Source organism: Bombus terrestris, unplaced genomic scaffold (assembly GCF_910591885.1).
Source record: "Bombus terrestris unplaced genomic scaffold, iyBomTerr1.2, whole genome shotgun sequence".
Taxonomy (NCBI): Eukaryota; Metazoa; Arthropoda; class Insecta; order Hymenoptera; family Apidae; genus Bombus; species Bombus terrestris.
The window spans coordinates 174379-188166 of record NW_025963553.1 but is presented as its reverse complement, the minus strand read 5'-3'; the positions used below and the strand labels follow the sequence as shown (position 1 = coordinate 188166).

Here is a 13788-nt window from a genome sequence, read left to right as displayed (position 1 = left end):
CTTTTTTTTCTTTTTTTTTTTTTTTTTTTGGTTTTATGTATCCAAGATCGAGAATAAACTATGTGCACGTTTCTTGTATTCGTTTCTTGTATTTTTATGAGGAATTCAGTCTTTTTACGCCACAAGAGTCTCAACGTTTTCGTTTTCACGCCTACGTTACGCTCGTTAAACACGTTGCAACAAGACCATGAATAAGGATAACAGCTTTAATGTTTTCACATGTGTCAATTTATTATTTTAGACCTTAAATATTTTATTTATAAAATCTTTATTTAAACAAGTTACCATTGTCGCTACAATAAATCAATGAATGAAATCAGTTTAAATTTAAAATATCATTTCATAATTTCTCGTCACTTGTATCTAAAAACAACAAAAAAACGGTGTACCCACATCGTGCGTAGACGGGAAATTAGAACAGTGGAGCTTAATTGAAACACTGATCATATTCCGCGATTGTAAAACAATAATAGAAAATCGTGTTTCTTTTGAAGGGTATGAAATTGTCAGGAGATTATGCCATTAATGAAATTGGAAACTGGCTGGTCAAAGGGATTAAACTCAATTAAACCGAACTGTGTTATATTGTACAAAGGCTAGAGAACTGCTACCAAATATCTGCTAGTTTAAAGGTGTCCCTTATAAATTCTAATTATATTTCAAATTCAATCTCCTAGTAATAAGTAAATTAATATTTTACCTAAAATCTGTGATATAGATAACAAAAATAAATTCTTTACATTATTCGTTAGTTTGCAATATAATTAGAATATTATCTTTATTTTCTGCTGTCTTTGTTATTCTTAAAAGATAAACTGCTTATTTACAAATTTAACACCGCATATGCTATTAATAAATCATTTTATATTTAATTTTGCAACCTTCAGTCATTGTTAAAACTTGTTGACAATACTGTCGGTTAATAGAAATTTCTAAAATCCCCTTGTTTCTACTCGATTAGAGGGTATATTGCAGAAACTATGTTAGCTACAGTGTTAGCTACAAATCATCTGTGTCACTCCGTTAAACTTATACACAATAGTATTGTTTCTTGTTTTCATTTAAAATAAAATATGTTATTGTAGGAATGAAGCAGAATGTTCAAATAATTGAAACAACTTTTTGTCCTATAATTAGTGCCTTTCATTTTAAAAATTAAAAAATTTTTAATCAACGATATTTGGAAGTTTCGATCTAAAATGACCAGGAATTGAAACGGAAAATATTTTGATGCCAATAAATACGTATTATTCACACATAAAACAAATATGAAAACAAACATCGATGTATATGAATGAATTTTGAAATGGGGAGGAATTATATGATTATACCCATTCTCTGTTGCGTTTAATTGTTTCAATCGATGTCTCATGAGAATTTTCATCGAATTCTTTAGAGATCCTGGCTGTAAGGTCTTTTTAAAATTATAAGAACAGATTCAAACTATAACATTTGAAAACTTGTGGTTACAAAACTTACTTGTTTCTCATAATTATTTAAATGAATCTATTCGGTATTTTGAGTGACCGTCCCTTTATGGCTCGGACGACACCTCTCCTTCCTTTGGGAAATTCCGAATTATCTGTCCTCCCCGAGCTGCAAACCTGATGACTTAGACAGTAGGGAAAAACATCAGGGAAAACCTCTGACTAGAAAAGTACGATAGACGAACAAAATTTAACGGCTGATGGGGAGTATCAACAACATACAAGGACAATCATCAACAAAGTGTCGTACCGTGCGGGTGAAATACTGGAGTTTCAATAAGATCTTATAACCATCGAGTTCAGAACATCAACAAACTTTGTTTGCATAAAGCAAGTGTATACAAAGTGTCAAATTACACTAACACCCGATCTATTAAATCCGTTCCACCTTGAGCGTTAATTCATTCAAGGTTCGTGGTATCGATCGATCGGTCGGACGTGCCCGGTGGCTCTTTAGTCGATGATTTGTAACAGAATCCTTGCATTAACACAGATTCTCAGAACACACAACTTCACCCAGCAGATATCGATTACAGTCAGTTGTCACTAACAATGCTTTTATCAACAATTTCTTTACCTGTTGATCCTCTGGAAGTTTTAACTATATATATTCTCTAGGAACAGTAGGATTTTAATGATATAACTTTACTAATGAGATCTTAATGTCATAAACGGTATCGAAACTTCTTAATTAATGTCGTTATCGAAGAAGAGACTCGTAATCTTCTCAAACGAAGAGCACTTGATGTTTACAAGTAGAACTCGATATCTTAGTTTCTTAAAATGTGTTTCTGTGTTTACTTTCTAAATGTAAACTTTATTCAAAACGAGCCGTTCATTCGTTACAGGCCGTTAATAAAATTGCACTTTGCACAAAGGAATTGCCGTTAATAATTTAAGATTCTCTGCTCGTCGTACAGGGTATATATCGTAATTATTCAGGACGATCGTAACGTTTAAGTCCAATTCGAGCTTAAAATCCCACGTGAGCTATACTACCACAATAGCCTGAATTTCTATTTGTTCGTTTACTGCCTGTTCGTACTCGGAGCATCCGTTGTAAATTACAGCAAAATCTTCTAATGTGTTCCAGAATATGTCTTCATGGAATTTTAATAATTTATTAAATCTATAGATAACAAATGTAAAACTTATTAATTTATAATTAATATAAAATAAGAGAGCACGAAACTTCCTATTTTATGGACATATTAAACATTTGTAAAAAATTCTGTATCATTAGTATCACTTTAATTACTTTAAAGGATATAATCCCATAAAGCCGTGACCCCTGAAAGAATCGATGTTCACGCGTGACAAATTGGCGTCGTATGAAAGTTCCGGTATGAACGTTACTAGAGCTGATACCAGCTAGGGGCACAGGTATATGTTCTGGGCTCATTATATATTTATAAAGGGCTGCCGATTCAACGAGTGGTCCGGGTAAATTTAAATTGTAAATAGACAGAGATTTCAAGTAAAAGCCTGGATAAGAGCGGATATGGTATGAGAGTCTGTGGTGGAAAGAGGAACAGGCTGCTTTTATTTGTAAAGTTTGAATTTCCTCGATATCGAAGGTGTTTAAGCCGCAAGTGTGTTTCATGTTAATCGTTCGTGTTAATTCATTCGAGACCGAGATTTTATTGTAATACGATTCCTGGGTGTCAGTACGATCTGAATGTTTTGTTAGAATGATACTGTGCTTTTCTCTCTCTGGAATATCCTTTTCATATTTTAATTTTAAATCGATGACAATCGATTAAATTTTATGCCTCATGTTTTTAAAATATAAAATTATATACTATGTTATACTATAATGTATTATGTACAGTTATATATATTATGCCTACTGATTGATATGAATTTCTTTCGGTCTCGAATGCGTTAAAACGGAGCGCAAAGAAGTCGAAATTACTTATTGTAATTGGTAAAACATCGTGAAAGGCAGACAGATACAAGAAAGAAGTTAAACTATAAATTATATTTGCGACATTGTTATGTTTTTGCTATCTTTAAGCCTTTCATCAAGACAGCCGATCTATAAATATTAATCGACCAATTTCTCTAAGCTTGTAACTTCAAATTAATGTTTATATATATATATATATATAAAGAGTTACGTATTAATCTATCTAAATATTTAAAAAGATGTTTAATGTTATAAATGATGGATATTAAAGATGTTCAAAAGAATGTAGTCTTCGCGTGTTCTTTATCATATCCCTGATCAAAGACATTCCAATATTATTACAATATCCAATTACATATTGATACACAAGATATACAGATTATTATTTATAACATTTTGGTTTTCTTAATTGAGTTATTCATTTAGTACAAATGATAAGTAATTAGTAATAAGTCATAAAAAAAAAAAAAAAAAAAACGGTATTGTAGTAGAAATATTATAAGAAAACATTTTCTGTTTCAGTGTAGAGTTACTCCTTTTTATAGACAGTGTCGTACAAATCCGTACGTCTTTGAGAAAATGTAGGTATCTGAGCCCTTACTTCCTCAACAACTTTCAAATCTGAGAGAAAAGAAAAACATACGAAGTAATAAGTAATGCTTGCTAATAAATTCAGCAAATACAGAGGGAGCCGGCAAAATCGATGAACCAACGAGACTAAAAGTTAATTACATCATGGATTTTTCTCGCTTTTAATGTTAAGCTGAAAATTACCGATATCGGTGACCACCATATTTTCCTGAGTTTCCAAATCATAAAGGATTTTCCCCCAGGGATTTGTCAACTGTGTATGTCCCCATGCGACATAACTTGCTGAAGGAACACGAGCCGGTGATATACAGGCGACGTATAATTGATTGTCATTCGCTCTGGAACGCTGAAGTAATGACCAGTGCAGTGGTCCAGTGGTCATATTGAATGCCACCGGATATATCAGTATTTGGCAACCTAACACAGAGAAACGGGAAATATGAGACCACTGAATTTTAGTTAACTTTGTAGGTGCACAGTCCACATTCCATAATTTATGAATATGCGAGAACAGTCCTCTTGTCGTGCTTCTAATTCTTTTATTTATTTCATTTTCAGCGAATATACTGGTTTTTTAAATTAAGCTCCTTTTTATACAGAGTTACAGATTATATTGATTATACTTTATATAGAATATATTTAAGAAAGATAGTTACTTTCCTGCTAGTTAAGTATTGTTCGATTAAGCTACTGTACCTTTGTTCCGATAAATGCGTGCCATTTCCTCGAATCTGATATCATAGCAAATGCCAATACCTATTTTCCAGCCCTTCACATCAAACATTGTTAGGGAATCACCAGGACTGAGTGAATCACTCTCTCGGAAAGTAATCTTGTTGGGAATGTCGATGTCGAATAGATGTACCTAATAACATAAAAATATAGTTGCTAACTCTATTGCTGTAACTTTTGTAATTTAACATCAATGTTACGAACTTTTAAACTTTAATTGTTTTTTATTTAATAACTGACAGCGTTTTTATCACTTTCTTTTATTAAAAAGTTTTATCATTTAATAATATTTGAGAAGGAATATTTTTTAAGAAAAAATAAGTTTTTTCGTATGTGAAAAATTTATATTACAAAACAAATATATTGTACAAAAACTTATATATTATATTACGACAAAAATGTATGTTTCTCGTATCAAAACGTATTTTATAAACCTATAACATATTTTTTAAATTATAGAATTGGTTATAGTACACGTATGTACATATGTATATTCCTAAATTATTCCTAGATAGAGTCACTTTCTCCACCCCGATATTTTCAATTTCAAAGCCACATCGAGGTATATTATTTACCTTCCGGTGTTTTGCTATCAAAGTTCCATCGGGACCCCAAATAGTACAGCAGGTATTGTACAATTTATCGCCCTCTATTTCAGGTATCGTACCACCAACTACATAAATGCTGTTTTCCTTAGCTGCCTTCGATAAAGCAACGCTCGTTTCACCGTTTCATCGGGAATACTCTCGGCGTATTTTGGAAACTATTCTGCATTGCAATATTTCAATTAATGAAAAATAACTGTCCTTTGTTCCAACCATAAATTAAGTTGAAATGTTTGTCAATTTTTTATTTTTTAAATTAGTAAAATAACTAAATTTTACATTTCGATTTACTTAAATATATAATTACTTAGATAATAGTACATATAATAAATTGTTTCTACAGGTTCAAGATGAAAAATGAATATTTAGAAATGTTTGTTTAATTACAATCATGCTATTTGGTTTAGTACCAGTGACTTGTTACTTAACGACTTTGCTAGTACTTTTTGAAACATAAAGTTAGATTTTAACTAACTTTAATTTTTAACTACTATAGGTGGAATTATAAATACAAAATAATTGATAATACTAGTTTATTATTAAGTACCTAATTATTAGTATCTTAAAAAATATATTTATACAAAAATCACGATAATCATAAAAGTGGGGAAATTCTATATTCTCGAGTCAATTCACAATCTTTATGGAAGTATAAACGATAAGGTAATTTGTCTACTTTTACTTTTTTCTATATAGTTGTTATACATATAATAAATTATTAGAAAAAGAAACAAATTATTACGTATTCCATATGGTGAATTAAAGCATTCAGGAAGAGCGATAATATCAGCATTATGCTCTTTCGCGCTGGAAATGTAGGAAACTGCCCGCTCTACATTTTTGCTTTTTACTTCATTTACTTGAAGTTGTACCAACGCCAAGCGAAATGCTAAAATGTTGGAAAAATTAAATACACTCGGTTATATATTTCCCATACTTTTTACCTATAAATACTTTATACATAGTGAATATACTTACTCGACATCGTTCGCACTACTTGTTTAGCGATGTTCGTAAGTATCATAATGTTCTTTGAGGTTATGTATGTATACTACTCGATATCAACATTACGTAAACAATACGCGGGGATTTTTAATAATTATTGATAAAGTTTAGGACATTAACTTTGATGTAATTGTAAACATTATTACATATTATAATTAAATGTAATTTTCAGTTAAGGGTAAGAAAAGAAATATAATATTTTGTAAAAATACACTTTATTATAAAATCTGTATAAATAAAATTGTACAATTTATCTTGAAAGTAAAATGACCGAATACGTCCCTGGAAAATATTACTGCCTACTAAATGATCGAGATCTTGATCTTTCTCGTCTTTTGTGTTTCTTTCTGTCTGCGTAATCTCTGGGTTTCTTATCTCTAACGTTTTCTCTTTCTTTGTCTTTCTTTTTATGTTTTTTACTTGATCTTTCGGATGAGCAATCGTGCTTCTTATCTTTCTTTGACTTTTTCAATCTTTTTAATTTATAAGAATCATTCCTATTAGAGTTACTTCTTTCTCTCCGTCTCTTCTTTTCAGAATCACTATCGCTGTCATCATTAGATTCGGAGCGCCTTTTTCGTCTTTCTGATTTTTTATCCCCCACTTTATCATACTTGTTCTTATTGTGCATCGTACTTCCGATTTTCTTTCTTTTATTACTACTTTTGTCACCATCTTCACCGTCTTCGGGGTCAGGGGACATTGATCTTTTTCTATCCATCTTTTGCTCGAGTCCCTTGGATTCCTTGTCCTTATATTCCTCATACTTTTTTGTATCTGAAATTAATCCCATAAAATACTGAAAGCTAAAACCTCTACATTTATCATATTTTATATAAAAATAGAAGGGACCTTTAAAAAATTGCATGCAACAACACACTTACAGGTACTTTTGAATTAGTTTTTCTACATGTCCGATTATGTCTTTATATGTATATGTCAATTCAAATTTATTTTCTTAAAAGTCCCTTAATGAAAAACTAACACTTCATATTAACTTTGAACTTTTGAGTTCTTAGAATATTCTGATTTAGTCACTGGCTGTACCATAAATTCATTTACAGATATTATATTTCCACCAAGAGCTAGTTTTATTATGAGCCTTCCTGCATCATCATCGAATCCTTCTATTTGACCATAATTATTACTTTGTTTTCCAGCTATAATTTTCACAAATGTTCCTTTCTCCATTTTAACTTCTTCCTCTTCTTTTTTGGAATCTGTATTTTTGGTATCTGTATTTTCATACCTTTTGATCGTAATTCTGGTATGACAGCTGCTACTAATCTGTAATAGTTAGAATGAACGATTGTGAAATAAAAAATGATGTTCTCTGTTTACTTTCCAATAAGTGATGTATTAAATACATACAATTAATTTAATCCAGAGTAAAATTCATACTTTTCATTTCAACCAATTCCCTTTCCTGGTTGCCATCCCATTCCCCGTAACATTGCTACACCAAAATCATCAATAGGAATTTTTTCATAATCTTCTAACGTAGACTGAAAAATACAAAACGATATTTATAATATGCAAATGTAATACATCTGTGCATTGCACATCAATATGTTGATAACGTACCTGTTCTTTGCCTCTTAGTGATTCATCTTCTACTAAAGGTAAGGTTAAATCATTTGTTTTAGTTTCATGTTCATTCTTTGATTTAAGATCCTCAATGATTTCTTTCGCCACTTGTTCTTCTAAAGTAACAACTTTATTTTCACTATCTTCAACTGGCTCTTTCTTTATTGATATTATTGGCGATGTTTTTCCATTAGATAGCTTTGATTTTGCCTCGTTAACACTAGCGTCTCCTACCTTTTCCTTATCTGCCTTCGGAAGGAAAATGTCTGCATCTATTTTATTAACTATTCTATCATGCCAGGTTTTTGAACCTAGTAATGAAATAATTAGAGGTTCATCTTTTTTTTCTTCCTTACTGAAATAAAAAAATTGTTTTCAAATATATATATTCCGCTATTGGTGATTTTTATAGGTTAGGTTGAGGTTATATGTTTCTTGATTAAAAATTTTACTTTTTGAACTCACCCTATTACTTTAATACCTTTCTCATCAAGGCATTCAATGTAATCAACTTTCTTTTTTTCTTGTGGAATAGCATTTTTTAACACAGGTTTCTTAATAGATTTCGCAAAACCGAAGGAAATCTTCTTTCCTTCTTCTGCCATTTATTTGTTATTTTAACACTGACTTATAGATCAATACACATGTATATACTAGACATAAAGATTGATGTCACTTGAAACTATGTACATGAATCTAATATCTTATTATACTTTATTAATCTACTCAAAATTACTTGCACATTACTAAAATTTCATTCCGACAATATATCAAGCGCCTGAATAAGTGACATTAAAGTAAACATATATCAGAGAGGAAATAAGAAGAACTGACGCCTATGGTCTTCTATGTTACAGAGCTAGTGCTACACCATACGGCCAAATGCCGAAAATGGCTAGGATATCCCAGAGAGAGTAGTGCTGCACCATGCAGCCAAATGCTAGTATATATCTGCCTATACGTTTCAATCAGAAAATCGATATTATGTGTTCATGTGAAAGTTTACATTTCCCTAGGAGCTGTATTTTGATAGATTTAAGCTTCTAATGGAGTATTTTAAACGTATAGAGTATACTATGAAGTAGATAGTAGTGCGGATCATTTTATATTCATAGTGGTGCTTTCATGGTTTCACTAGGGTTTTGGTGAAAGCTTAGGTTGACATTCACGGTTCATTTAGACTGATAATTCACGATTTCATCTATTCCCTTTTTTTCTCTTTTAAGCCTCCTTTTTCTATGCTTGGCCAGTTCCAGTAAATGTATTTAAAGCTATTACAGGTCATTCAGAAGTTACGTCTCATAAATTAAAATACATAGAAGAATGGCAATTACATTCTCCTTTTTATCATTTATATTCTATTATTAGAACACGTATCATTTTTCAAAATTTTCATTGCAATCTACAATTGTTTATGTCATCTTCCTATTGGTCATCGACTTTGTCATTTGCATGTCTCATTTTCCTCGTGTTCGGCATTTCAATATCAGGGAACGAATTTCTATCTTCTACATGAAATCATCTCTTTAATTTCAGATAGACGAATATGCGGCTGCTTCTGTTCCAAATATCTCCGTTACTGTGCCTGTTGACGGAAATCGGCGCGGCTGGGATCGGTAAAGCATGTCAGATCCTGCCATACGCGACCGATTCCTGGAATCACCCATCATGGCCACGGCTCGACTCTTCCGCGTTCGAAGTTCGCAGCGTGACCGGAGTTGGTCATCTCAATCCCTTGTTTAATTGTTGATTTTTTTAAATCTTTGTTTATTAATTCCAGGTTTTTTACATATTTTTTTTTTTTTTTTTTTTACATGATTTTTTTCCAGAATAAACGCTGAATTCTGATTGTAGGGTGGATACAGGCAAAAGTACCGATACGCGACGGTACGACATAGCCATGCATTATTACATTTCTTTTTTTTTTTTTTTTTTTTTAAGATTATTATTGTAACTTAAATTTAAGCCGCTGTTACGCTGTGCCTATGTGCGATATTTTAATTTATGTCCTGAAAGCCTGGACGCAAAAACAGGACAGTTCGTTAGCGTAGGAGGGAACTTCTTCGTTAGACTGAACTCTGTTGATTGACTATTGAAAGCGGAAAGCGTAATAAGTTATAGTAATTCTTTTGCACGAGATTAAATAATTCAAGAGCGTTATTTTTTAGTATTGATTAGAGTTATAATATTTTTATATTTTTATACTTTTATATATTTATATTTTTATACTTTTATATTTTTATATTTTTTAAAATATCTTGTTTTGGCATACATATTTTTTCCACGCTTCATATCTATCCACATTCGTAACTGTAGGTGACATTTTTTTTAACAATTTTGCTATTATTTTATAATTCTTTAATTCATATTTCAAAGTCGTAGTAGATGTTTCTCCTTTTTCAAGTCTTTTAAACATTGGATTCATTTCTAGCAGCCATGCTTGCGTACAAAGCAATTTTATATCAGCACAAGAATATTTTTCAGTAGATTTTATTATGTGACTCACAATATCCATATTCTCTAATAATCGGTTGCTAAGGTATAATTTGAACATATAAAATCGAGTAACTTCGTTTGGTAATGATACGTATATATTCTTTTCAAGGCGTCTGCGTAAAGTTGCATCAATATCCCTAATAATATATTTACAATAAATATTATTGTTCTGTTATATTAATAATAACGAAGGAATATTCCGAACAACACAATAATTAAGATTAAGATAATGAATAATTATGATATTAAGATATTTTCTACTTAGAAAACATTGAAATAGCTATAAATGATATACATACCAAGGGCAATTAGTTGCGGCCAAAAGAACTACATCAGAATTTTTGTTAATTACTAATCTATCCAATCTAAAAAGAAGTTCTGATCTGAATGTCTTTGCAGATTCAGACAATGTATACTTTACTCCTTTATTTGTTCCTATGCAGTCAATCTCGTCGATAAAAATAATTGTAGGCGAATTATTATAGGCAAGTTCAAATAAAACCTGTTCAGTTTAACAAATGTATTTATTATTTATTAAATATTATATTCAAAATTCCTTAAATTCATTGTTTCATCACGAACGTAATATCATTTCGTTTTCCAAACAACTATTCTATTTATATATGAATGACGACAAATAAAAACAAATCTTTTTAAACCTAGAATCTCTTCTTCATAGACAAAGGAAATCAACTTACACGGATATACTTCTTGGAATCACCTCTCCATTTGTCCACCAATGAGCTGGTCGTTACGTTAAAAAAGGTGCATTGGCATTCTGTTGCGACTGCCTTCGCCAACATCGTCTTCCCTATTTCATAATTGCTTGTAAACATGTATGGGAATGAAAGAAATACGAGTATCTTACCTGTACCAGGTGGTCCATATAGCAGAATACTTTTACAGGGAGCAAATGGGCCTTTAAAAAAGATAGGGTATTTAAGGGGATACACAATGGCATCCTTAATGGCAGATTTACATTCCTCTAGGCCTGCAATGTTGTCCCAATATACATTTAATTCTTTCAGTATGATTTCCTGCGACAATACAAAGATGAAATGGTGCATAATCTCTGTATTAATTTCCTCGAGTGTTATGTAATTCATTATTTAAAGCTTTACTGAAATCCCTACGTCATTGATATACAGTGGATTGTTTATCCAAGGTATTTGTTGGATATACAGTGGATATATACAACAATACATTTGTTGGATATTGATATACAGTGGATTGTTTATCCAAGCTATTTGTTGGATATACAGTGTATACAGTGTATACAGATATACAGTGTATACAGTGTATACAGATATACAGATATATACAACAATACATTTGTTGGATATTGATATACAGTGGATTGTTTATCCAAGGATAGGTATTTTATTTTTAAAAAGCTTTACAATACGTATATTAATCGAAAATAACTTACAGATAAAATGTCTTGAGCAATCTTCTGCAATTCTGGATTGTCTATATAAAGGTTCCGAGCACATTTTGATATCTTTGATTGCCTGGATTGTTCCATTGAGACGTTAAATGAAGCTCTTTGATGAAGCTCTTCTGATGAAGATCCATCGTTTTCATTGGCAGAAATTGTTGTCACTGTCATTGCAAGATTAATATCATCGGTAGCATCACCCCTCATCTTCTGTTGTGCATTCCTCCCTTCGACAGACCCAGATACAGACTCACTTCTCGTTTGTTTGCTAACAGATTTGACAAGTTTTACTACTTCTTTGAAGATTGAATGATATTGTAATAGATGCATTGAATATGTTGAGAAAGTTGAATAGTGTTAAATAATTTAAATTCTTACACTTTGTTCGCATTTGTCATTTCCCTCGTCTTTATTTCCTTTTCAGTTATTTTCTTACACAATATAGGATATTTTTGGAATTTCATCTTGTAATAATTTTCATATTCTCTAAGAATAATTTCCAAATTGACGTTGTCGCAGACTCGATATTTCCGAGATAGACGAGCTTCCCGGATTAATACATCGCTAATGTCTACATATCTAAAAAATATAATTTTTAATTCATTGAACAAATTTTATGCTATGAGTACACACTATACGATAATCATCAATTTGTGGGACAACTGTTTTATTTCTATCCTTTCTATTTATCTATCTATTCTATTTCTATCCTTCTGCTTTTTAATTTCTAATTTTTAAAGTTTGAATTTAAATATATTTTCATTTATAACTAGTTAATCTACGTTATCGATTGAGTTATTCTATAACAACCGAGTTACCGATGTCGATTTTCAAATTTTGATTCCTTCCCCTCTTTCCGCACTAATTTCTATTTCGATTGGTCACCGATATTATTCGAAAAAATTGCAACTAAGAAGATATCTAAATTGCAATGTACTCACCCATTGCGTTCCAAATAATCACACTAATCATAATAATCACAATAGTAATCGCAATAAGGTCCAATATGTCCCAATTACGTTCCGAAGTATGACTCTCCTCCTAATGCGACATTTATTTTTTTTATTATTAACAATAATTATTAATAATATAAAGATTTTCATGCAATTTTCTGTTACATTGCGAGTTTAATAAATTTGTTACACATAATTTTGTTATCTACTATCTTGATACGCGCAAAGATAAATCTTAATGATATATAATACAGCGTAAATGGTTATAAATAATTAATTATTGACAATAATTATAAGAATTATCGAAAGAAAAAATCATAGATACAAAATCAAATACAAATCATAGATATAAAATCAATCAAAAAAATGAACGACAATTGTGAAAAACGCAATATGGCATATCAATGACGAAACACACTCATGACTGTCATGGAAGTTCCAAAGTCCCAAAATCTAGAATATTCCTTACCTCTTTAGATTGAGATATCTTATTTGTGGTACCTTGCTGCGACGAATCACCGTTCATTGTGATAGTTTTAAATGTGATAATGATATCCTTGTATTGACTATCGTTTTTCGATAGTTACGAGAATTTTCGTTTATCACTTTGAGACAATCCGTAACTTCCTTTCTCTTATAAAGTTTCCCTTCAACTCCGTTGAAAACTGAGCATCAAACAGGAGACGAACGATTTGTTCGCACACATAAGCAGGGTGCGAATATAATGATGGAATAGTCGAGTCCTGTCTACTATATAGTAAGATGGATACGACATTGAAATAGAAAGAGAAGGCTGTATATAAGCATTTTCTGTCCTTGTTTAATCAGGCATGCACACTAGTGGACACTGACGGCGCTCGTTTACCGTTGTTACATATTTCCGGTACAAGTACGCGGGCATTAGAGAAGGACGGAACGGTCTCTCTCTTTATCCCTATATCGCGTTTTTAGTTCGCTCACGCGCTCTGTACTTATATCTATTACA

The 13788-nt window shown here is 31.3% G+C and overlaps 2 protein-coding genes, 3 long non-coding RNA genes and 1 pseudogene across 12 annotated transcripts in view; 3 read left to right on the top strand and 3 right to left on the bottom strand.

Moving 5' to 3' along the window:
- The window catches only part of LOC125387102, a 29378-nt gene extending 17929 nt beyond the window's left edge, over positions 1-11449 (top strand). Inside the window, exon 2 of the long non-coding RNA XR_007227664.1 lies at positions 11092-11449. This is a non-coding gene — a long non-coding RNA (uncharacterized LOC125387102). The remainder of the gene's footprint in view (positions 1-11091) is intronic.
- On the bottom strand, positions 3926-6420 carry LOC125387050 (annotated as a pseudogene).
- On the top strand, positions 5687-6621 carry LOC125387087. Its single transcript, XR_007227649.1, has 2 exons — positions 5687-5987; positions 6090-6621. It is a non-coding gene; the product is annotated as an uncharacterized LOC125387087 (long non-coding RNA).
- LOC125387062 (nucleolar protein 58-like) lies at positions 6526-8165 on the bottom strand. 8 transcript variants are annotated; one of them, XR_007227629.1, is made up of 4 exons: positions 7914-8165; positions 7731-7834; positions 7377-7616; positions 6526-7106 (listed from the first exon to the last, which is right to left on the bottom strand). XR_007227629.1 is itself a non-coding variant. In XM_048414223.1 (3 exons), exons 2-3 carry the CDS (start codon positions 7518-7520, stop codon positions 6807-6809), a joined length of 444 nt encoding a protein of 147 aa, XP_048270180.1. In that variant the 5' UTR covers positions 7521-7616; positions 7701-7760; the 3' UTR covers positions 6526-6806. The 8 variants fall into 8 exon arrangements, 5 of the variants coding, with proteins under 5 accessions (XP_048270180.1, XP_048270176.1, XP_048270175.1 ...); XR_007227630.1 differs by having other exon boundaries at positions 7392-7616; XM_048414223.1 differs by lacking the exon at positions 7914-8165 and having other exon boundaries at positions 7701-7760.
- LOC125387090 lies at positions 8619-9722 on the top strand. The gene is made up of 2 exons (XR_007227652.1): positions 8619-8859; positions 9453-9722. It is a non-coding gene; the product is annotated as an uncharacterized LOC125387090 (long non-coding RNA).
- Positions 10102-12608, bottom strand: LOC125387038 (katanin p60 ATPase-containing subunit A-like 2). The gene is made up of 6 exons (XM_048414196.1): positions 12229-12608; positions 11842-12118; positions 11281-11449; positions 11111-11223; positions 10712-10914; positions 10102-10549 (listed from the first exon to the last, which is right to left on the bottom strand). Exons 1-6 carry the CDS (start codon positions 12312-12314, stop codon positions 10165-10167), a joined length of 1233 nt encoding a protein of 410 aa, XP_048270153.1. The 5' UTR covers positions 12315-12608; the 3' UTR covers positions 10102-10164.
- Positions 12609-13788: the final 1180 nt, after the last annotated feature.

Excerpts from the sequence above, each read along its gene's own strand:
- LOC125387038 (XM_048414196.1), bottom strand. The coding sequence starts at position 12,314 with ATGAAATTCCAAAAATATCCTATATTGTGTAAGAAAATAACTGAAAAG. Across the intron at positions 12,119-12,228 it reads ATGACAAATGCGAACAAAGT|CAAACAAACGAGAAGTGAGT; the intron begins GTAAGAATTTAA and ends CAAATCTGTTAG. Across the intron at positions 11,450-11,841 it reads TTGCTCAAGACATTTTATCT|GAAATCATACTGAAAGAATT; the intron begins GTAAGTTATTTT and ends GTATTGTCGCAG.
- LOC125387062 (XM_048414218.1), bottom strand. The coding sequence starts at position 7,379 with ATGGTACAGCCAGTGACTAAATCAGAATATTCTAAGAACTCAAAAGTT. Across the intron at positions 7,107-7,327 it reads TAAGAACTCAAAAGTTCAAA|ATACAAAAAAGTATGAGGAA; the intron begins GTTAATATGAAG and ends GATTAATTTCAG.